We start from the raw sequence: 25,948 nt of genomic DNA on the forward strand, positions 1-25,948 counted from the left end.
TGCCCGGCAGAACACTGCCTGTCCAAACATTACTAGATGCCACCAAAACATTCGTCCCGAGGCCTCTTGTGCAATGACTTGTAATACTGGGCAGAGTGAGATTTTTTTTAACAAGCAGACTGCTAAATTAAGGATGCAAACTCACCTCCAGGACTTTGGGACTACCTTGTCTGCCCAGTGTACCTAAGATCAGACCCCATCTCTGGGCCAGTCGAGCCTTGTCAATAGCCTGCAGTCTCAGAGAACGCATGGCCTTGTGATCATAGTACTCGCGGGAGAACACCTTACTGTAGGGGTCATATCTATGGACAAGCACAGAGAAAATTGATATGGCAGACAGATGTTTTAAGACAGTTACACAGACACAAACAGGGTATATCACTCTTTACCAGCTGTTGTTCAGGTATCTATCTTTGAGAACCAGAATCCCCAAAGAGACAAGAAATGTAATCATGAAAAGCCATCAAGTATGACAGGACCTAGAGTATCTTAGGGAAATGGGGGTATTTCTAAGCCTTTAATCTCATTTTCTCTGCCACACTTGAGATTAGAATCTTGTTTATGTGGGAGACCTGCGATCTGTGCTGCAGTGCATACATTTCAAATAATTTTTTATGGCAAGCAAGGGTGATGATTTGTTGACTTAGAATGTATTTAAATATTAAGCCCAAACTAAACTTGAACATCAAAATTGTCTAGATGATGGTTTATTGTTTTGCTACATTTTTTTCAGAAATGCAAATTTAAGAGCTTCACATACATTTATTTTAGCTCCTTTAACTATGATACTGCTAAACTGCCGATGGATATAATCCGTCTAATTAGTCAAACAATCTGTGTGTAATTTAATCTAAGCATAAATATGGTTCTGGTTCAGAGGTTTGTTAGAACAATGGCATACAAGACGTGGATAAAGTCTTAGATAATTTACAGCAGAGATAAAATATAAAACAATATCCCAAGCTTTGGAGATTTCATAGAGCACTGTTCAATCCTTTCTCTAAAAGATTTAAAAGTAAAGCACAACACCATGTATACCTAAATAAACAGGTCGAAGAGCATTAATCTGAGAGGTAGCCGAGAGGCCAAAGTTATTTGGAGAGTTGCACAGATCACAGGTCAGATGATGGGCATTACTCATGCTCTCCACAATTATGACCTATAAGGAAGGGCAGAAGGTAAAGAAAAAAAAAAACGTTTTGAAAACAAAATGAAAAATAAATTTTGATCAAAGTTGTCCAAAGGTACCATTTACATACAGCACATGTGGAAGAAAGATGTTTCTGTAGTGGTATGACAAATTTATTTTTTGGAGCTACATACTATGGGGATGGAAAACTATGAACACATCATCCTCACAGTGAAATATGTTCATGGCAATATCATGTGTTGGGGATGTTTTTCTTTCAGAGAAAAGGAGAGCTGGTTAGACAGGGCTATATATAGGGCAACCCCAGAAGAAAACCACAAAGGTGCTGCAAAAATGGTGGAAAGGAGGTTTACCTTCTAGCAGGAAAATTGTAGAACCCAAAACCTGCTGCTGTTATTACCAAGAAATGAGGGTTTTTATAAAGGATGCATGTGAGATGAAAATAAATGCATACTTTTTAGACCTTTTTAATAAAATAATTCAAATCATTAAACTCTTACTTCCACCTCAAAATAACACATGCAACTTTGACTTCATCCATCACACAAAATATTCATAAAATACATTAAAGTAGTTGGTCTGAAATATGTGTTGTGAATTAGATGTAGGATGAATCAGATGCTTTGATGTAGTGTTTTTCAAGGTGTGAGGCGTGTGAACACCAATGAGTCATATTTCTGCAACATGTTGCTTCATATTACCTGTAGGCAGGGATGTCTGGGTTTGCGATCATAATCGACTCCAAATGAAATCGTCCATCTCCAAGATAACTAAACAGAAATATTATATTCATATTTCAGCACAGGAATTGAAAAAAGAAAAAAAAAGGTGCATTTATATTTATACATAACTGTGTGCACACAAATGCTAACCTGCAATATATTTCCACGCACACAAAGTTTGTGAGAAAACAAGTCATAAATGTTGATAACTTCATTAACAATGTGAAAATGGGCAGTCCTGCACATCCCTGCTGCTTATATGAGTGGATGGTTTAAGTCTGTACCTGTTCTGACTTAAGACATGCAAATCATCGCACTAATTGGTTTCTGTTTAAGAACAGGTTTAAGAACTGAATGGAGATTGTAATTTCAAAACATAATGAGATTAGACCATTTGTAGAGTGTGCTTATGTGGAAAAAATGCACTGCTGTCCTTGTATGCAACTGTGCAATAATACTTAACAATGAAACACAATGAAACCAGGCACAGTCTTTGCTGAATTGCTTGTTATTCCTTTGAACATTCACGACCCACATAGAAATTCTGCAAATCCTTCAGCTGTGTTGTCCGATTCTGGTTGTGCTCTCTGAGCCTTGGCCTTATCATCATATCCACATCCACATATTGTCCTTTTACAGAAAATAGCAGGGGCACATTCAGAAGATAGAAATGGTCCACTGATCCTTTGTCAGAGCTCTTTTCAAACCGATTTTCAGCTGCCAATTTTTCCAGCCCTTTAATGACTTGTATGTGCATTTACATCTTAGTGAGTGTGACAGCTTTGCTGTAAAAGTAAAGACATTTCAAGCAAATTCAAGTTTTAAATAAAATGTTGTTAAACTGTGTACTGTTTATAAGGTGTGTCACAGCTAACTTAATTGAACTCTGTTACTTTTGTGAAAGAAAGTAACTTATTTGTCATAATATTAACTTGATAGTTTATTAAAGAAAAAAGGGAACCTGATCATTGAAGGAAACAGTTACTCTGTAATAAAGCTTTTAATGTTGCTGCAAAAGGATAACAAAACACTATTTCATTTGGTGCTGCACCACAGTGAGCGCTGCAGTCTTTGTTAGGGGGGCTTTATAATACCAGTATGTTATTCATTACTTTAAAAGGCATATATCATCAGATTTACCACTTTTGCTTATGAGCTTTATTCAGGCCTGTAACTTGCTATATTTATATTCATTTCATTCTAAACATTCTAAAGATGCATATATCAAGCAAAACAGCACAGAAAACAGCTTAAAATTACAGAGGAGATTGCCACTGCACCGTAGAAAAGCTAAACTTATGCGTCCATGAACAAGGTCTGTATAACAAATTTGAATCTATAAAGTTATTTTTGGATTTATCCAGAATGGAGGAATGCTGTCTCAAAGCAGCAGCTTGGAGACCTATAAACCAATAACATAATGCAAAGATTTAAAAGCCATTTAAAGCTAAACCAATCTGTTTATTCTTACCCACAGCAGGGAAAAGCTGTAATTAAGGGGTCTTAAATTATGGTCCTCAGGACCAATTGTCTTACATATTTTAGAGGTGTCTCTGCTGTAATGAATAATAAAGAATTGTAGAAAGGGCAAGAAAAAACAAGTCTTATAAGTGGTTTGAAATTGTAAATAAATAAATGTTGTAACAGTAATGAATAGTTGTGCTTGAAAGTTTACAAATCCTCCCATTAAAGAAAATGATAAATTCACTCCAATAATTCAAATAACACAAAACTGAAAAATAAGAATAAATAAAAATGTACTTAATAAGATGTAAAAAAAAAAAAAAAAAAAAAAAAAAAAAAATACAATATTCAAATTTTTATTAAAAAAAAAAAAACATAAAAAAAACAAAACAAACTTCTAACAAACAAAGTCCCGGAAAAATTAAAGTACCTTGATCATGACTGAACATTACAGAAAACAGCTGATTTCAGTGATTCCCAAAGTGTTGCTCAACAACATTTTAGTTTAGTTTAGCCCCATCACGCATGCTTTCTTTTTATATTAATTTTTTGTATTTATTATTACTATTAATTTATTTTACTGACAGCTGGCACAACTGTAGTTGTAGTTCAAAGGACAATGACTGACACCAAACTCAAACAGTTTGAACATATTTAAGTCGGTTTACTCAAAGTAACGTGTCTTTAGGCTTTTAGAGTTACTCCAAATGAAAACTATACAGACCCTCTTTGCAATGGAGGGCTGCAGGAATAGATATCCAGAAAGCAGGTTCAAATCCTGACCTGTGCACGTTCTCCCTGTGCATATGTGCGCTCCTTCCTTTCAAACACCTAAAACCTGACTCTAAGGTTAATAGGTGTAATAAGTGTTAGTGTGTATATAGTTATGTATCCACTTCTTACATACTTTTTATGTACTCATAGAAACATATACAAGAGATAAGAGAAATATATCATCTTAAGGACAGCTGGTTCCTAAAAAAAACAGTCCACTTCAAACGTAGTACATGAAGGACAACATATATTAAATTAGCATGTGAAACACACTGTAACTCTTGCATAGCTTTTGTCTCCTCTTTTGCGTTTAGCAAAGCTTTCCCATGCATTTTTATTTTAATCTTCAAGCACTGGAGGGTTTGAATCACATGGTCTAACATCAAATGACTGAAGCTAAAAGTATACAGATAAAACAGAACAAGAATTTTCACCTATGCATAATTAAATCAGGGGAATTACATTATCTCGCTGTGTGCAACAAAGAACAGGGCTCGTCTAACACAGACTAGCATGACGTGTATCAACACAAAGCAGCTGCAGGCACACTGTGTGCTGCTCGGCCTTGATACCTTTGCAAATCTCCACTTTTTTTTCTCCTACCAACACTTTGAAATGTTTAAACAGCACGGAACTATGTAAATATATTAAATAGCCAGTCTTTTAGGATTTTTACAAAGACTGAATGGAGGTTGTGTTTTTTTTTTGCTCAGTTAAAAAAGGCAATAAATTGAGCTGCAACAAATTTGTAAATAAAATGATGTGTTGCATAGTTGATCACTTCTTACCATGCATGTCACAGTAGGTGTTGCGCTTAAAAAAAGTTTTTAAAACATTGAAATTTTGCCGCAGATGGGGATATATTGCATTTTCTTTAAAAATCTAAAACTGTCAAACTATTTCATATTCCTATTGTGAGATTGTTACAGTGAGAAGGTATTTTTAGTCTCCTCTGGATCAGCATGTGGCTTCGGTGGTTGCATACAGCATGGGAAAATCTAGTTATCTCTGCCAACTATATTTCATGTGACTGGAGTATTGTCACACAGATTATGACTTTAATCACATGAGTGGGCATGGAAGTGGCAAGAGGAAGGCAGGAGGAAAGACATTTCTTACATTATGGCATCGGTATGGCGGTCCAAGCGAGGAGAGGTGCAGCCTAAAATTTCTCCTGGTGACAGAGGCCGACACTGGGGCACAAGCACATCATACTCTGGCCTCAGGGCTGAACTCACAGCCTGCAACATGAAGAAAGGAAAAATTATTTAAAGTTTTTTAAGAGTAAACCGACAGGTACAAGCTTTTAACTTCTATGTTTTGAAATAAAAAATGAAAGTGACAAAAAAAGACAAAAAAAAAAGGAAAACAAAAACATTTTTTTCACTTAACTCTTACATTTTAAATCAATCAGATAAACAAATTTCTTACATTCCTTTTTGCTTTTACAGGTAGTATAAGGTAGTAAATAGTCAGCTTTATGATATTTAAAGAATTTTTGATGTTTTACTAAAGAGATATAATTTTAACCATTACTATTTCTCACTGAATCTATAATGTAGTAGAAAAATGGCTTTATAAAAAGGTATTAGCTGGATTAATTGACAAATCTATGGACCAAAAATAAACCCTAAGTGGCTAATTCCAACATCCTGTCTCAATCTATGACTCTAAAATTATTTTGTAGGAAATCTCAAATGGCAAAAACACTGTTTTTTACACAGAGTAGTACAATAACTTTTTGAGAGCAGATTAGAACACAGCATCAGTAATGCTGCTTGTTTTATACTTTAAAGCATAAATGTCTAAGTTTTATGTTGCAATAATCAAGTAGAATCCCCAACAAAGTTAATTCCAACTAGGACAGATAGTAGTCAGTGAGTTCAATATTAAAAATGCATGGAAGCCATATAAATGGGTCATTTACACTTAAATCACGTTAAATCAGAGGTGCATGTTATACTGTAAAATCTGTATTTTTATGTTCCTTAATCTATGACTCAGAGAATCTGGATATACAGATGGAATTAGCCTGTATTGCTAAATGTTTATCCCACACTGATTAGAATATAGCACTGCAATGAGAACTTGCCTATCTCGATGTCATTCCCAGATCTGAGCTCTGACTTCAGATAAAGTAAAGCAGTATAGGCTGTCAGAGACTTTTTATTGGTACACTTATGTGAAGAAAGAGAAAACCTTTTTTCCCCATTACCGAACATCAGGACTTATGCAATAACTTGACTAAGCATCTTTCTTTTAGTTGTATTTTAATTTAGCTGTGTCATAACAAAATCTCTTCTATTCATACTGGGAAAACAGAGCTGCAGATCATGCTGTGCGCCCCATTGTGGTTCACTGTTCAAACACAATTCTAATCAGACTAATTTGATGATGGCCACTTTTGCTATGTATGGTATTTTTCTCATATTCAGCTTTGATTGAAATTATGATTACCTTTGATGATAAGTAGACAGTAAAAAATTACTTGTTTTATAGGATACAAGTTTAGAGACAGACTGGGCAGAGCACTGGTAGTCAGCTTACAAAGGAATGACCCAGATCTGAATCATACTTTTGGGACCTGGTAAAACTATTAAAGTCAAAAACTAAAATTCTAATTTTAAGCAATGCTTACTGTTAAAACAATTGAGCCCCATACAGCTAAAAACAACTGATATTTCTGCTCTACCCTATATGGATCTAAAACGTCAAAAATTAAAGATTGAAAATGAATGGATAAAATACACAATAAATGTTTGAGCAGAAGAAAAAAAAACAATACAAAAAAAAACTTGAGGATGTTGGAAGAATTTCTCAAGCTATGTCTATAGTGGGTAATGTAACCTTTCAACCATCAATATCTAACTATGGTTTTAGAGATAAACAGCTAAAGGCCTCATTATTTTTAATCAACTCTTTGAAGAAACACACTTAAGGTCTTTCACACAACTTCAGGAACATTTTGATCTTCCCTCAAGTAATTTTTATAGATATTGGCAAATTAGGCACTACATTACAAATCATAAGGAAAAATCCCAAATGGCATAGAACAATAATTTATCATAAACTCAGAAAAACACCTCCCTGTTGGTAAACATGTTTCTCATCAATATAAGACTGTCAACAAACATAGTAGAAAATACTGACAATATCCAGGAAAAGTGGGACTTAGAAGCCAATACAGTAATAGAAGATGAGTTATGGGACAAACTCTGTTCTAGCTGCCAAAAGGGAATTAATAGTCAACAGTCAAAGGAATTTGTTTAGACACTTAAAACACGCTATTTTCATACTCCTCTGGTTAGTTTAAATTTTGTGAAAGATCCATCTGCAGCTTTATGCTGGAGACAATATGGTAAAATAGGCAACCATAAACATATTTTGGGACGGTCCGGCAATCCTTGCATATTGGAAAAACATTAAAGGAGAGATGGAGAAAATTGTAAAATGCGAAGTCCCTCAGTTTTACTTACTAGATGTTATATCAGTGATTTTTGATTTTTTCAATACTGACCAAAGATATATATCCTACGAGTATTACTACTCATTACCAAACAAAAAAAGAATCATTACCGTTAATTGGACGAAGGTAAAATCACCAACTGTGACTGAATGGAAACAGAGACTAATACAGATTTATGTGATGAAAAAAATGACTGCTTCATTACAGCTGAAAACTGACCTTTTTAATCAGTGATGGCACATGGTTAAATAATAACTATAATTTACAGGGTTCATAAAGAGGGAAGAAAAAAAATTGTATTAATATCGAAACCTGCTTTAACTTGTGTGGGTATTTTTTTATGTATATTTTATCAAACTAAATTGTTGTATATCATTGAACCAATTATACAATGTTTGCTGAGATGTGAAGAACATTCATATTATGCACAGCAGGACATATGTAAAGAATATTTTTATTATTATCATTATTTTTATCGTTTTCACTTGTCAGATAAAGTTATTTTAGTATTGTTCTGTGAAAAATGTAAATGAAAAGTTCTAAAAAATTAATAAAATAAAACAACTAATACTTTTTAGCTTTTGGCTTACAGAAAATAAATGTAATACTTATATTTACTAAGTGGGATATAAAGTACTGGACATCATAGAAATTAAGCCTTACTAGCCCAGGTAGATCAGAACTTAAGTAAAACAAATATAGTCTTTACTAGTCCATTGCACAAAGTACATAACACAAGATGTCTACATTTGAAAAGTTAATGGAAGGATGATGTGTTGCTACTCATTTGTAGAAAACCAAACCGACTTATAAGATAAAATACACAGACATATATGCAGACATGCATGCAATGGAAAGCCGCACAATTAAGTATCACCCATTAGTGCAGGGCACGATTTAAAAATAGTGTGCTTTACATTAGTAAAAGCCCACAGCGTGGTGAAAAAAACTCAGCTCATGAAAGCAGCAGAGCACATTATAGAACAGCGAGGCAGCAAGCCAGAGAGAGAGATGTTAAAGCTTAATACTATAACTGCTGCCACTGCTTATGTAAAGAGCAGTCCTGAGCATGATGCTGAACTGAGAGGCTTTCCGAGGTCATTTCGCCTTTCAAAGCAAAAATAACTGCTGCCAGATTTGACAAACCCACACTTGAATTGAGCTGAGAGGAGGGTTCATAAAAAAATAGGAAGCACAAAAACACACTGTGCAAGGGTTGGAATGAATGCATGTCTACACTTCTGCAGCACAAACAAACAGAAAAAAATCAACTCAGAAGTGAAAAGTAAATAAAGAGAAGTTTAAAAAAAAACAGGATTTTGTGCCTTCAAAAATTGTTCATATCACTTTTTTTTGGCAATTTTGACACGCTATGACAACAAACTTTGTCTATCACATAACATCAGTGATCTTATGTGATAGACCAACACTAAGTAGTGCAATACTGTGAATAAAAGAACATAACATTTATTTTCAAAACAGAAAATGCAAAAGTGAAGTGTATTCATATTCAAGCAGCACTTAGAACCAGCGGACGGTGCAAAAAAATGACAAGTGTTTTGCATATTTCCAAATAATGCCATCTAGAACTTTTTCAGTCTTTTTGGAATAAAAGTCAAGCTTAGTCAGACTTAATGGAAGGTATTTGTGAACATAAATCACAAAGTACCTCCACATATTCTATTTTAGATTGAGTTATACAATCATTCTACTTTTCGCTTAAATATACTTTGATCTAAACTATTTCAGATCTGATTTTTAGTTTTGTCGTCTTAAAGGAAGATGAAGCTCATCTTCCCATCATTTCAAACATCTTCCTTCCCAACCCTAAAAAAAAAACAGAACCATGATATGGCCAACACCATGATTCACCACGAGGATGACATAGTCCCAAGTCTTTCTATAATAGTACTAGAGAAGCTTGAACTGGCTCCTCAGCATGCAATCAAATTTTATTAAGTGCTGCTAATGAACTTGATCATATGATTTGAACAACACATAGCCTAGCCAACATTTAAACACTGAATGGCTGATTGTCTATCAGATAAATTCCTGATAAAATGCAATTGAGTTTTTGGTCTTAGCATGACAGAAAATCAAAAACCATTAAATGGTTTAGTGAAGCAATGTAGACGAAATTGGAACAAAATGATTGGGTGATCACCTGCAATGCTGCCACAAACTGGATAGTACTGACAAGTGCCAGAGATTGTCCGGGCTTGAAGTTGAACTTCACTGTGTCCATGAAGTGTGCATTGTCCATCTGGATGTCCACAAACACGTACAGCATCTTAATGCCTGCGGTGGAATCTATGGGGACTGCAGGAAGATAAAGACAATGAGAAAAGAAAGACAGATGATTAATTCACTCTCCTGTCAGATGAATCTTCCATGTGTATAGTGTTGATGGTGCCTGAAACACTGAGGTCCTTAACATGTTCAGCCATTCACCTATATGGGATCCATGAAAGCTCATTCTAGCTCACAGCTGGCATTTGTGGGGTATAATTGAAAATCATTCGCATCAAGTTGCCAACTCATGCAAAAACTGTTGCAAAGACCTCAATTATTTAGGGAAGGAGAGGGACACATGTGATCACTATTAATGCTATTAATTTCATAGGCCATTTACCACGCGCTTGGGCTTAGAAGGCATAGCCAGACATGTGATGAAGGTGGAGCTGGGCAAAGATGGCATGACTCCAGAAGAAGAAAAGGGACACTAAAAGTAACAAATAACGGTCTAATTTATTTAATAAATTATATACTCACCAGAAGCAAGAGGACATCTTATTTTAATTGGAAAAACAGACCCTTTAAGGTACAAATTTCAAGTCTTAAGAGACTGAGAAAATAAGGAGCAACATTAAACAAAAAATAGAAAGATGAACAATTTAAAACTGGTTATTGAACATTATCTCCTTTATTTGTAAAAGACTAAGAGTAGATGGGAAACAGGAGTGACTTACAGGAAAACCAGACACAAATATTCAGGGGGAAAAAATCTTATTTTGGGGCAGTGAGAGGGAGATTTCATTGACAGCTAAACAAATTTCAAATAATGCAACACATAAGACAAAAGAGAAATTGAAACCAAGTTTGGGAGAGGTTGGTGGTGTGATCAGAAAAACAATTTCCAATCAAATTCATATTCTTATACGAGTTAAGAGTATTCACTCAGGATGTCACACACATGCAAGGCTGCACAGTGCCTGGGTGACAGGGGTTGCTTTTAACAGAACAGAAGATAATTTTCTCATCACAATTCAGACTCCTTGATCTCCAGCTTCTTTCACCATTTTACTGTTTTCCTCTTACTGTATGTAACTTGTTTTCAAACCCCTATGGTAAAGCCCTTTGTAGTTGTTTGCGGGTTTCCTGTGGGATTCAGAAGAGGCAAGAATATTGGCAACTCACTATGTCCCCTTGGTAGATATTTATTAAAATGCTGGCTTGAATGACAAACACTGGATCTAATAACACTTAGACACTTTTTTCCAGTCACCAGTTGTCAATTAACTAGAGAGAGAAAGGATTTAATTATCCCATGTTTGAGCCAAGAATGCAAGGTGTCGAAATGTATAGGTCTTAAAACAGCTCAACTTCAATGAAGGGCCTGAATAGTTATAACTAAAACCAAAAGTGTTGCACTTGACAAGTAAAACTCCGGACTAGGAATAACAGCTGTCTGTTGCTTGTTTGGATGTACTGCCAAACGGTAAAAGGGCAGAGCAAAGTGACATCGATCTGTGTTCACATTAGTATGGCAATCTGAGTGCACTTAGGTGCTGCAATTAGAAAAACAGCCAATAAGACAGACAGGACTCTCAAAACAGTAACTGCTTTTTTTTTTCAAATGTGTTACGGTGATGAGACCTATTAGCTCAGCTCCCTATTAAACCAATGTAAACAACTATAAGGGTAAATCGACTAAAAGTTAATGTTGATAAAGGTACAAAGGCCCCTTGTCAAATGGGTTGCTGGGAAACTGATACAAATTAACTGAGTCTATTCTTTACTTTGTTAAATGTTTGAGTTTGAGAGAACTTATAAGTGTGGTCAACGTGTATCATAAGTTTGTAAGCAATCTTCCAAACACCTTTTTCAAGACGATGGTCTTTTATTTCCAGCTGGATCATCTAAATAATTGGTCCTCCTAATTGTCAATCATTCTGATTATACTTTTACGTAAGGCCATCCTACACGCTTGTCTCGTTAGGTATCTTTTTCTGTGCATGTGCACTTCTAGCTGCATATTTGTGGTGAGCTATGGTTTTAGACTTTCTCACCGCCGTTCTTTGAAAATGGCCGAGGGTCGTAAGAGAAAGAGTGTCTACAAATTGTATGAGGAGAAGGCAAAAGCCTCAGAAGAGGCAGATATATCCCAGAATGCTTTGTGTGGAGAGCTCCCTCCCCTTGCAAAGCACACTTGCTGTCATAGCGGGCCGCTGTTGGGTGACTGATAGCAAAGATGGAGCAGGTGCCACGCGGATGAGGAGTAACGTGCGGCTGGGGCGTCACATGACCAACAGAGCAAAAAGCAGTAATCAACTGTCCAAATGGTCAGTTAATTGACACAGTAAGCTTGTATGAGCTATGAGAACAACACAATTTAAACAGGGTGTGCACAAGGAGAAATGGGGTTCGTGCATTGCTTTTGCACTAGCATTCTTTTTTTGAAGTGGATAGGACTGGTTTTTAAAAAAAATTCCTCTACAATACCTTTAAAAAAAGGAAAACAAAACTGTGCAGAATTACTTCATTGCTTTCATATGAAACAGAAAAGGAGCAATTACTTCGAATCCCAAAAAATTAAATAGAATAACATTTTCTGGGACATTACTGTTATCTGTAACATCTTTGTAATAAATGTATGGAAACATGTAGCTACCCTGACCAGCAGAGTGAAACGAAGGAAGGGAGATAAATGCAGAATCATCCTATTCTCCAAACTTTGGTTATTCTGGAGATTTCAGCAGAGTCTCTTTAAGTCATAGAAAAAGACAGGATGTATTTTTCATTGTTGCATTATTCACTGTGACTTTGTAAAACTTATTCAAAATACAGCTTCCTTTGTCCTTCCAGACTTTATGTGCACATCTCTGCAACGAAGCATGCTGGGCAGAATAAAATACTGGAGGTATGGAACATTTCGTTTATTGGCTTCATATTTTGACTGAATTGTGAGAACTAACAAAACTGATTACTCTTACCGACTGTGCAGTGAAGACAGAAAATTTGGCAAATTACAGATAAACCGATCAGTTCAGAGGGTGATTTTGAACAATGACTTCTTGTAAGGTTTAACATGCAGACATACTATATCTCAACCAACTATAAATAGAACTATAATATAGGATTGTGGAAAAAGAAATTTAATTGTGTTTGATCTACACATTAGTTGTATATGTTAGGAGAAATGGCAACATCCTTTCACATGAGTGTGAGAAAGTAATTTTTGAGTTCTTGTCTGCAGACTTTGAGGATAAATCAAAGGTTTAATGCATAATTTGGAACAAAGCCTGAAAAACAGAAAAATGTATCATAATCTTAAATTTCTTTATTAAAACAACTTTAGACAACATGGAAGGTTCCTCGTGCTGAGGCGTTTATACAAGCTTTTGCTTCACTTTAGCATGCACACTTTCAGGCTTGATGTGTAAATTCGATTGAAAGAAGATTCCTTCCTGTATTCCTATTTCTAATAGGGTGATAGCATTGTGAAATCCAGCATGCTACAAGACAGAGAAATCTGTTGGAGTATGCTCATCAATCATGTTATCTGGTAAAAGTTTCTATTACAGCTTGAATAACCTGCAGACATGCCTTTATGTTTCAAAAAACACAGTTTAGTGGGGTGATACTGAAAATACTTTCAGCTGTGTTCACTCTGTAAAAGTATCCACACTGCACACTACTGTTGCAGACTTTACTCAGATACGTTGGTCCTGATGAGAAAAACATTGGATGTTTCAGTTCACAAAATGCACTGTGAATTAGCATTATGTCTGTCAGAGAAAGAGATCACCAACAGACTGAATGATCGGTGCAGCATATTACTACGTGAGGATAAAAACAGCAACTGGAACCAAGACAATAAAATCTATTAAATCTATGTTGCATAAAATGGGTTAACATTGTTGGAGCAGAGATAAGCCTGAGCAGATAAGGTTTAACAGCAAGCAAGAACTAAATGTAGTGGTGGGGAGCAATTTACATATTCATAGATCTGTTCCTATTCTAAAGAAAGTTGAGGTGTACAGTTGCATATCTGCCATTTTAAGGGATGTATACATTTTTGTACCGAGGGAACTGATAGTACATATATTACTCATTATCATTACAATGATTTTGGATTTTAGGGTGTTACATCATTCTGTTGTACTCTTTGACAATGAAGACAGGACAGATAAATTAAATACACTGAAGAGAAAATCAAAGGAACACAACAGAGATAGTAACTAAATCACTCAAAAACCTGAGTCTGTGATCTTTCACAGGTGGATGAAATCTTAGGCAACAGTGCAAATGATGTCTCAAGGCTGAAAGAGCATAGAAAAAACTCGTTTTACATATCCATGATATTATAAGCAGAAGGAAACCCATAAGAAGAAATACTTTCTGGCAACTTCTTTTTTTTGTCCAACCTACCTTTGAAACGCTGTATCGCTGTATATATATATATATATATATATATATATATATATATATATATATATATATATATATATATATATATATATATATATATATATATATATATATTTATAAACCTTTTCAGTTGCATTAAGATTCTGCTGGTCATTTCTGATATTTTGCAGAGGTAAGTTTGTTTTGGCAGAGATATTTCAAGACCATTGATTTAACATTTCTTCCCATGTTGTACAAAAGACAGACAGTGAGGGCATCGGTAAAGGTTTCCAAAGGAGAGCTCTAATGAATGTTCTCAACTGATGGGGGGTCACAGGTAATGCTCCAAAGCTGTGGTGCGGCAGCTCAATGAAACAAATAAACTCTTCAAGCTTTTTTACATTAAATCTGATTTTCTCAGACTACTAAAATAAACTTTGTTTATTATTTACTGATTTGTGATAGGAAAAAAAAACAGATATACTACCTTCTAACAGATGAAAATAGAAAACATTTGCACTAATATGCAGACACTAATGGATAAATTTACACTTGTAACTTTTTTTGGTAAATAATTCAACCAGCTTTGAGCAGATAAAAATGGACTTTTTTGCCCATCCTTTCCCAAGGGTTTGTTTACAACATAGTCAGGTTAGATAAGGAGCATATGTAAACAGCCATTACTAAGTCTTCCAAAGATTTTCTCTTGAATGCTGGTTTGCAGTTTGACTGGGTTATTTCAACTGAGCAGTATGCTTTGATTTAAACCCTTCCAATGTAGACCTTTATCTGCTGTCAGCTGATCCTACAGCTTTATAGCCAATTACTTTCTTGGATTCAGCTCCCTCTGTCTTAACAATAAACTTTGACGAGCCTCCCTGTGTGTCCCTCGTATTGCCCTGTGGGGGGTGCTCCAGGAGTATGAAGTCGGGGGCACTTTATTAGGGGCCATCCGTTCTCTGTACAAGCGGAGCAGGAGTCTGGTTCGCATTGCCGGCACTAAGTCGGACCTGTTCCCAGTGCATGTTGGACTCCGACAGGGCTGCCCTCTGTCACCGGTCCTGTTCATAACTTTTATGGACAGGATTTCTAGGCCCAGCCAAGGACCGGGTCTGGTTTGGGGAACAGCGGATCTCGTCCCTGCTTTTTGCGGATGACGTAGTTCTGCTGCATCGAGAGGAGTCAGTTGAGGTGGCTCGGACATCTTCTTCGGATGCCCCCTGGACGCCTCCCTCGGGAGGTGTTCCAGGCACGTCCCACCGGGAGGAGGCCCAGGGGACGACCCAGGACACGCTGGAGAGACTATGTGTCTCGGCTGGCCTGGGAGCGCCTAGGGCTTCCCCCAACAGAGCTGGAGGAGGTGTCAGCGGAAAGTGAAGTCAGGGAGTCTCTGCTTAGTCTGCTGCCCCCGCGACCCGGTTCCGGATAAAGCGGGAGACGATGAGTACGAGCCTCCCTGTGTCCACTCATGGAAGAATTTCACACTATGAAACATGTTGGTGGCTGCATCATAATAAGTTTAATGTACAGGTAAGTTTTTTTTTTGTTGTTTTGTTTTTTTACTGGGAAAATAATATTTTACATGGGCTACAAAGTTTAACTTTGGCCTTATCTAACCAGAACAACTTCCGAATACTTTGATGTTGCATTTATGGCTTGTGGTCAGTTGCACTTGGGAATCCTCTGCCAGTTTGGTGGACTGACATTTCTAGGTTTGCACTTGTCCCACTCTCTGCTTTTATTTTAAGCTATGGGAATGAACAGTGACTTGTCAGATGACTAGTCCCTGCTTCACCCTTCTATAGGGATCAGAAAAAAATGGGCTAAATTCAAATGCAGAACACATTTTTTGAATCACTTAGCATAAGTTTCCTTTGACCTCAGCCATGGCCTAATTTGTGCTGGTTCTTAACAAAAGGTTCTGATAAAATTCATAGATATAATGTGGTTATAACTTCACAAAATTGGGGAAAAATCCAAGTGCAATTAAATTTGAATGGGTTAGCATTTTTTCATGATAAATTATATAATTGTTTTGATCATATTTTGTTTTAATCAGTAAGACCAACATTCAATCCATCTTTTTGATGCTCTTTTACCTTTTTCATTTTGCCAACTCTCTTTAGGTGAGTATCCTAGATACTTGTACTCTTCAGGCTTCCTTTATTTCTCACATTCAGAGTGATTAGAAACAGCCAAACACTTACTAGGGAAATATAAAAACACTTACTGAGACAACTGTGGCCGTAGTGAACCATAAAATCGGCTCCCAGGGGACGTGCAGTGAAGTCATCCACGCAGCAGGCCCCATACGTCACATCCCCCATAATGATGGTGTCTGCCTCTGTGAATCTGTAAAACATAAGTGACAATCAGTATAGTCACAGATCATATGCATCTTACCTTGAGTCTAATTATAATACATAAAGCATACAAAGCACCTGTGCTTATGAGAGAGAGCTAAGTAATATCAATTAGTAAAACCCATACAGTGTTTTACTAATCATCAATGGCTTCCTCAAAGTATGATTATGTACTAAGCCCTTTTTTCCTTGTATCCAGTTATCAATGGCCAAAGTATAGTATAGCATAGCAAGGCTATCAAAATAGCTCTTATATATGAATGTTACTAGATCCTTCAGACAGACAGACCATTGAAAGATTGGTAAGAACAGAAATCACTGAAGGTACAGTTTGGATTATTGACAATTTTGAAATGCTTGAGGGAAGATAATATGAAGCTATTTTTAGAAATAAATCAAATTTTACAAATGTCATGAAGTAGCAAGTCTGTCGGTGGGTTCATGGGGAGTGGTGGCCTAGTGGTTAAGGCATTGCGCTTGGATCCCAGAGGTTCTGAATTCAAGCCCCACTCCAAGGGACTGCTCCTCTGGGTCCCTTTGCAAGACCCTTAACCCCCGTGTGTCGTCCAATGGCAGCCCACTGCTCCCCAAAGGCATGGGTTAAATGCAGAGAGTGAATTTCGTTGCTTTGTACTTCTGACGATGTGATGACAAAGTTGAATTCTATACTATTCTATAGAAAAGAGAAATCTAAGAGGTAAGGGAAATAGCTAGTCTAACATTTGCCTTATTCTTACTCTTACAACTAGGTAAATGGTGAATGGCCTGTAATTTTAAAGGTCCTTATCATTTCAGTGAACCCCAAAGCACTTTATACTACATTCATTCATCCACACACTGATGGTGGTAAGCAACATTGTAGCCACATCTGCCCTGGGGCAGACCAAAAGAAGTGAGGATGCCACTCTGACCACCAACAGCATAATCCCTAACGATACACACCGCAGGACTTAATGCTGAATTTATTTTTATTTTTTGTTGGGTTTTTTTTTTTTTGCTAAAATCTGATGTTTTTCATGCTTTATACGACTAATTAATTATTGAAATAGACAATAAAACATAAAACATGATAGCAAAAAGCAGGTAATAAAGAAAATTAAACAGACTTACAAACACAAACTTACTGATACCTCAGTTAAGTGTTTTACTTTAACAGTCAAAGGCAGTTCTAAACTAATTAGTTTTTAACTAACTTAATTGATATCTGAATAGGCAATAATGAATGTGACTGTCACTAGAAGTGTTTAATGAAGCCTTTTTTAAAAACAAAAACAAAAAAAAACTACTCAATAGTAGAAGCTGGTGTCTCTGTATAATGAAATTATTTAGCAATGGGAGTAACAGTATCATGACCCCACCATTAACGACCAAGGAATGAAGGAAAAGAACAACAAAAAAAACAGACAGCAAAATTATAAAAAATTGCTGATTTCAAAACAATCAGTGTTTGTCTCTGCTCCTACAGAGAAGTCTTTGTAGATATGTTGTGCGAGCGCTGACAACAATAAAATGTCAGATGAAATACGCCATGACTGTTGAGAGTGGGCAAAATGATGGTCCTTTGGCACATTTGCCTGCAGTGTAAACATAAAGTGTTATTGCCCTTTAACTCAAAGAGTTATAAGTCATAAACCCACACTTTCAGATTAATCCATAATTGTTTAAAAAATCTAAACTGTCCCTTTATATTCATTATAGTTTACGGAGTCATAGGGTGCCTTTAGTTTTAAATAAATGCTAGAAGTTCACACTGAAAGTTTTGGACATTTCTTTTTCATTCTTGTATAATATGCAGAGACCAATAAAATGTATGGAAGTCTAAAACAAATATCAGTGGATTAAATACCTGATTTTTATCCAATTACTAATCCTATTACTAAACACAAAACACCACAATATAAGTTAAATTAAGTGTGGGAGGAGATCCTCAGGAGATCATCCGCCACTTCACCAGGAGCATTTCTACTAGCTGTAGGGAGGTCATAGAGGCACGTGGAGGCCACATACACACTGAGCCTCATTTTGACCTGTTTTAAGAACATTACATCAAAGTTGGATATGCAAAAAGGTGGAAATACGCACAAGTGTGTATTTACACTCCAAATCCAGGTCTCTATTAGTTAATAAATTTCATTTCCATTGATGATTTGTGTGCGATTTTGTTGCCAGCACATTCAACTTTGTACGGAACAAAGTATTCAATGATAATATTTCATTCATTAAGATCAAGGATGTGTTATTTGTTCCATCCATTTGTTTAAGCAGCAGACACTTGCATGAACAAGTTTGCAGGAAGAGAATGAGCCATTTAGTGTAAATTATCCTCAGCATAAGCAGATCTTGAGTTTATATCAGAAACATGTGGACCCAATGTTTCAGTTTTCAATGAATGAAGAAAACTGGGCTTCATGGCAGGAAAACTAACAGCCTAAACATGCATCTGTGGGTAGAAATCTATTCAAAAGAGCAATAAAATGCATTACTGAGAGAACAAGCATTTGCTTTGTTAGCCCTTTATGGGCAAATAAATGTTAAGTGAAGTCATTAAGGCTAAGTAAAACAAGTAAAATATGAATGGAACACTGAACAAGTAAATTAAGCAGAGCTTGAGGAATTTAAAATTGGGGACAGTGAGTGGGTAGATGCAAAAAGGTGGTTCACATCAGGTTTTGGTAGTTTTACTCTGACAGATTTAGGCTAGACAGAGAGCAGAGAGATAAAACAGAGGGCTTAGGTGATAACCAGACATGGTGGTATTCAGAACAGCATCTATTCAAGCCAAAATAATCTTTTTAATGTGTCTCCTGCTGCACAATCTTTCAGCTTTCACCTACTCAGTTTATTCTTCAGTCTACCCTCTGAGAGGATCTAAGACAAAGTCTCTATTAAGCCACCTTTGTTTTCTGTGATGTAAACAACAGATTGGCTCTCTCTCTTTCTGGGCTCACTGTTACTGTCCACTTCTTAAATAAAATATATATATATTTTTCCCTCTACTCCTATTTCCCTGTTCCATCTAATGGTTGCTCTTAGTTGAAGAATAACGTCAGCCAGCTGAGTCCAGGTTCAGATTTGTATTTGCATCCATCTCATCTAACTGTACTGTAAACAAAAAAAAAAAAATCAGTAAGATGTTGGTTTATGGAAAACTATATATTTACAGGGGAATTTTTGAGACCAGTGGGCTTTTGCAAAAGTTTTCCTATTAACTGTGATATACTGTTCTTTGACCACCAGAATCTGCTGACTTTGTTTTGAAATGAATATATATCGGCATCAACCACACAGCTAAAAGTACACAGTCTGCCCACTGGAGGAAAAAAAAAAAATCAAATCCACTGCAGACTACAAAAAGCCATGTACAATGCAAAACACAGCACTGCAGAAGATTATTGTATCTAATCAGCCATCTATCTGCCAAAAACATCATTATCACACTATCTACACTAGTGCTGCAAAGCATATCTAGTTATTTCCAGAGTGAAATTTTATGGTAATAAATGCTAAGGATCTGAGTAAGAGGCCGATATGAGAGGTATGATTCTACTGGGACATAGGCACAGTAATTACTGGGCGACACATACCCCCCATCTCATCATTGGGAGCAAGGAAAAGAGGCAGTGGCTGATAGGTTAAAGGAGGCTGTTAATAAAATGCAGATTTCCATAACTGTATTTCAAATAGAAGATACTATAGGACAGTCTGCCACTTATAGTACAACTGCCCTCTATGACTATGCATTTGCAGATATATCACCTTTAATCTCCTTAGGACTCCCATCGGATTGTTTCTGTATGCACTTATCTGTGGTGTCAGTTGCTTGCTCCACATTATATATCAGCACTGGTTTAGGCAAACTCTGTTCAGCCTTTCAAGCTGAAATGTCATTAAGATCTAATTAAGATGTCAGAGGAGCTTGTGAACTTCGAAAAAGCCCTTGTTAATAAGCTCTTTAGCATAAAACTCAAAATGTTTGAGAAACTTCCAACTGATTTAAAGTCATTTAATAATGATAAAAGAAATGTACTGGTGTAAATAAAAGTAGACAACAAGGGTGAAAAATATATTAACACATACCCACACAAACAAAGGCTGTGCATTCCTGAAACCTGATCCTATCAGTTTTTATCAGCAGGTTGAGCTGCTATATTTCTTAATATGTTTTCTGACTTTGAAAGAAATTCCTTTAGAGGCCACCATAAAAAGAAAGTTGTTTGGTGAAAATGCCTTACAGCTCAAAGATTCTGAATCAAACAAAGAGAATAAAAATTCATACCTGCTTCTAAAGCATCCCATTAGCCAACACAAAGACATTCTATCACAAAAGGCACTCTGCTTTTGATGGAAATTATTTGACTGAATTAAGAAAACAGTCTTCTCACATCTGTTTAAACAGTTTATTTAAGGTTGCAATACATTTGTAATTTTAGAAAATTTAAAAACAACATTTTTTTTCTCTCCGCACACAATGCCTGTACTATTGCGTCGCATAGAATCTTTTCGAACGGCTCTTGCAATTATAGAACTTTGAAAATACAGACTAATTCTTATTTTTCATTAATTTTTTTGAATTTAGTTTTTTCTCCATATTTTTTGGAAAAAAGTGAAGCCTAAGAAAAGGCAGACATTTTTTAAAGAAACAGCTTAACTGGTAAGAATCAGTAAATCTAACTGTTGTTTGAGTTCAAATTTAAAGGGTCAAATAGACTTTTTTTCATCTAAAGAGATAACACAACCATGTTGATAAAGACCAGATGTTTTGTGTTCCAGACATGAAGTGAGGCAGGCAGGCAAAAATGGCATTGTGCGCATGACTAGAGAAAGGACTGAGTGGTTTAAAGTAATATCTTTATGCTTTGTGAGGTGCAGGGTGGTTCAGGGTATCCTCCCCCGTAAAATTTTGACCCTGGAAGGCTATTTCCTGCATTTTGAGGAGGAATGCAGCTAACTTTTTGTCTTTGTTACAAGACTACTTTTGTCCGGATTATGGGAAGTACGTGCTTCACTAGAGCAGTAGAATTCATAAGGAGGACATAAGATCATTTTTAAGTAGGGCTGGGCGATAATTCAATCACTATATATATCGATTGATAGACGTGTGGCGCAATAGAAAAAAGGGGGGTCTCTATTATTTCGGTTAGGAAACGCAGTTTTCCTTTCTTCTCATTGTAGCCTAGCATGTAGGTTTATGCTAATCACTACTTCCTCCCAACCAATCACAATCGCGGACCCAGGCACGCCGTCACAAAGCGCCGCCCTCTCAAACCACAACACAGATTGTTCCTAAGAAGGGTTTTTGTAGTTCACCAGTTTGGCAGTATTTCGGTTATGGCAAGTAGAACAAAAAACAAACCACAGTCATCTGTAAAATTTGTAGGGAACCAGTGAAAACGAAGTCTGATAACACAACCAACTTTTTTTTATCATCTCAGCCGCACACACCCGCAGGAGTGCGAGCTGTGTAGGCCCCGGCGCGCATCTGCGTCGTCCTCCGAGGAATCTTCGGGAATTTCGGGAATATATACAGTGCTGCTTGAAAGTTTGTGAACTAGTTGAGTAGTTTAGATTTTTCTTTATTTTTACCATGATTTTCTTATTTTTTCATCACCAGTTTTTGTATATGAAATGTCAGGTTTATGTTCATCAATTCCATTCATTTGTTTTGAGGAAAATGTGGGAGTTGAAAGCAAACTAAATGAAAAACGGAATCAGAGCATCTGTAAAAGTAAATGAACCACAGCTGCACTGGTAAAGACAATCAGGTAAAAGACTCAGGTGAAGCACATGTTAGTGCTTGAGTAATCAATTAAGCAGACCAATCAAATGAGACTTCCTTGGGAAAAGTTTGGAGGTGCACTGGTTAAAAGGGAGATGAAACCAAACAAACCACTGTTGTCTCAAGGCATAAAGACCAGATCAACAATGCCGAGAGGAAGAGAGACATCTGAGGACGTCAGGAAGAAGGTGGTGACAGCCCATCAGACTGGGGAAAGCTATAAGACCATCTCCAAAAGATTCCAGCTTCATCCATCCACTGTAAGACAAATCATTTACAAATGGAGGGCACTAGGCATCACTACAACTCTGCCCAGATGTGGACGGCCGTCAAAACTTTCACAAAGAAGCACCAGAAAAATAATGATGCAGGTAAAGGCCAACCCACGCATCACCTCCAGAGAATTGCAGACCTCTCTGTCAGCGTCTGGGATAAATGTACATGCGTCTACAATCAGGCGAAATATCAATAGACATGGCATTCATGGGAGAGTTGCTAGAAGGAAGCCTCTGCTCTCAAGAAAGAACAAAGCTGCACGTTTAAAGTTTGCCAGAGAACACTTGGACAAACCAGAGGCTTTCTGGAAGTCCATTCTCTGGACGGATGAGTCCAAAATTGAATTATTTGGCCACAATCACAGGCGCCATGTTTGGAGAAAAGTAAACAATGAATTTAAAGAGAAGAACCTCCTCCCAACAGTGAAGCACGGTGGTGGAAATGTGAAAGTCTGGGCCTGCTTTTCTGCCTCTGGACCTGGACGACTCCATATTATCCAGGGAACCGTCAATTCCCAGGGCTATCAACAAATTCTTGATCAGAATCTCTTGCCATCAGTCAGGGAGTTGAAGCTGGGACGGAAATGGATTATGCAACAAGACAATGACCCAAAGCATTCCAGCAAAAGTACCAAAGAATGGCTTAAGAGAAAGAAGATTTGCACTCTGGATTGGCCCAGTCAAAGTCCAGACCTCAATCCCATAGAAATGCTGTGGCAAGATTTGAAACGGGCAGTACATGCCAGATGTCCCTCCAACATCTCTCAACCGGCAGAGTTCTGTAAGGAGGAGTGGACAAAAATCCCAAAAAGCAGATGTGAGACACTTGTTTGTGGTTACAGAAGACGCGTAGTTGAAGTAATGGCTGCAAAAGGCGGTGCCACAAGGTACTAACTGAAAGAGTTCACATACTTTTGCACTTGGCATTACAATTTGAGCTTTGGATGTTCATTTTACATGATTATTATAATTTTTCTTTAGAAAACAATGGCCATGTTTGGAGGGTTCACAAACTTTCAAGCAGCACTGTATCTATATATTCAGTTCTGGTAAGTTTCCCACGTAGTTCTAACAATTGACAGAAAAATGCTGAGGGGCCAGCAACTTCAAATTAAAAACTCAGGTTAAAGCAGGAAACTAAGCTGAACCAGAAGAATGGGGGCGGGGGGGTCCATTTATTTATTTGTTATATTTATTTTGGTCACTTTTCTGGTCACTTTAGTTTATTCTTTGTCAGTATTTAATAACATAACTCAGGTCTCTTAAGTTATTTTTCTTTAAAACAATTCTGTTATGGTTAAATAAAGATTTAATTCAAAGTCTGTGTTTGTGTTCTTTATTAAAATTAAATCATTTAGCAATATCATAAAATGTCCAGGAGGAGCTGCACATAAAATATGGTTTCAAATCTTAATAATCTCAATAATTATCGATATCGATCAATATGCATTTTTTTTTATCGATAAGCTTTTTTTCTATATCGCCCAGCCCTATTTTTAAGTACAATATTATGTTTCATGGCTTAATTAAAACAATCAGAAAGCACCTGCTGCTTAATTTTTGATGTTGTACACATTGAGATCAGACGTGCCTCAAGAGCCTGCTCCTGAGGAGCGTCAATTAAAGTGTGTGTACAGATGTGTCTGATGCTTGTGCTGCTCCTGTATTCAATGGCAGGGAGTGACTTTGCTATATTTGCTGTGATTTATTTATTTATTTGCTGCTGGTGAAAAATAGTTTTAATATATTTTTAAGCGAGAAATTCCACCTCTAGATGGGGTCTGTGCAGTCAGTTCATCAAGATTTCACAGTCGGAGTCGCTCAGATCCCCACAGCTGTGCACTGTCACTGGGAATCCCCAGCAACAGCTGCCTAAGGTCTCCTATTGGGGGTTTTTCGCTAGTGTTTCTGTCCGCTGGAATTAGATGTTAGCGTTTTTCCAGGTACATGGTACAAACTGCAGGCACCAAAATAATAAAAGAAAACCTGTTTTGCTGACAGGTTGCCACATTTTAAGCTAATTTAGGCATTAACAGTTTCAGTGGAGTGGTCATAACGCTCTGCATCAGCAGCACTGTGTCTGTGTCCCTGCCAGTTCACAGATCAGCTTCTCTGATTGGTTGATGTGGTGATTAGCAACAAAAATAAAATTTTTTCCAACTCCAGCATCTGATGCTTGTGAAATTTTGAACAATTGAGCAAAGTTTCCAGGGGAAAAAACAGGGCACAGAATTTGTCAACAGGAGAGAAAAAAATATTTAATTAAATCAAATGGTGTGGATGAAAAGTGGAGAATTAAGTTGGTTGTCACATGTCTTAAGTGCTAGCTTAGGGACTAAAAACCCTTTAAGATACATCTGTTGGAAAAAAATAATTCAATGATTTAAAAAAAGCAGAATTCAGACATGAAAGAAAACCATACTTATTTAATACCATTTTCAGCCTCATACAGAAACCATAACGGATTTGTCAAAAAATGACACAACATATACTTTAGAACATTTTGAATAAAACATTAAAACACTATCAAGGACAATGAAGCAGAACAGACATAGGTCCGCCCAAAGCTCTGTTTTCCATTCACTTATGGTACTTCCAAACAGATATGAGGTGGCTTTTCAGGTGTGCAGTTCTTGAATGACCACTTTATGGCCTGGATGTGTATTTATTTTAGTATACAAGCTTATAAACTTTACCAGTAGAGGGACCAAAATAAATATCTAAGGAGGTTATAATGTATATCACTTTAAGATTGACGTTACCCTTAATAAACCTAGAGGATTTTAATATCTCTTCCAGATAGCAGTAGGTAAAATTTTACAGAAAGCTCTATCATCTTGTCATTGTTTACTTATATAAGTGAAACTGGAAGCCTACTGCCATTATTAGAATTACATAAGCCGTATCACATGTCAACTTCTTGTGTCAATTTATCTCTATATCAAATATATATATATATATACAGGTGCTGGTCATAAAATTAGAATATCATGAAAAAGTAGATTGATTTCAGTAATTCCATTTAAAAAGTGAAACTTGTATATTATATTCATACATTACATACAAACTCATATATTTCAGATGTTTATTTTGTTTAATTTTGATGATTACAAATGACAACAAATGAAAATCTCAAATTCATCATATCAGAAAATTAGAATATTGTGAAAAGGTTCAAAATTGATGGCCCCTGGTGCCACACTCTAATCAGCTAATTAACTCAAACCACCTGCAAAAGCCTTTAAATGGTCTTTCAGTCTAGTTCTATAGGCTACACAATCATGGAGAAGACTGCTGACTTGACAGTTGTCCAAAAGACGACCATCGA

The 25,948-nt window shown here is 36.5% G+C and overlaps 1 protein-coding gene across 1 annotated transcript in view; it reads right to left on the reverse strand.

Annotated features, from left to right (window-relative positions):
• The window catches only part of dph1 (diphthamide biosynthesis 1), a 101,863-nt gene that overhangs the window by 23,713 nt on the left and 52,202 nt on the right, over positions 1–25,948 (reverse strand). The window contains exons 5-9 of the mRNA XM_038303444.1: positions 16,437–16,558; positions 9,741–9,895; positions 5,230–5,351; positions 1,852–1,920; positions 146–302 (exon numbers count right to left, since the gene is read on the reverse strand). Of these exons, the coding sequence (XP_038159372.1) occupies positions 146–302; positions 1,852–1,920; positions 5,230–5,351; positions 9,741–9,895; positions 16,437–16,558 (625 nt within the window). The remainder of the gene's footprint in view (positions 1–145; positions 303–1,851; positions 1,921–5,229; positions 5,352–9,740; positions 9,896–16,436; positions 16,559–25,948) is intronic.

Source organism: Cyprinodon tularosa, unplaced genomic scaffold (assembly GCF_016077235.1).
Source record: "Cyprinodon tularosa strain WSP-4 unplaced genomic scaffold, ASM1607723v1 ctg51, whole genome shotgun sequence".
Lineage (NCBI taxonomy): Eukaryota > Metazoa > Chordata > Actinopteri > Cyprinodontiformes > Cyprinodontidae > Cyprinodon > Cyprinodon tularosa.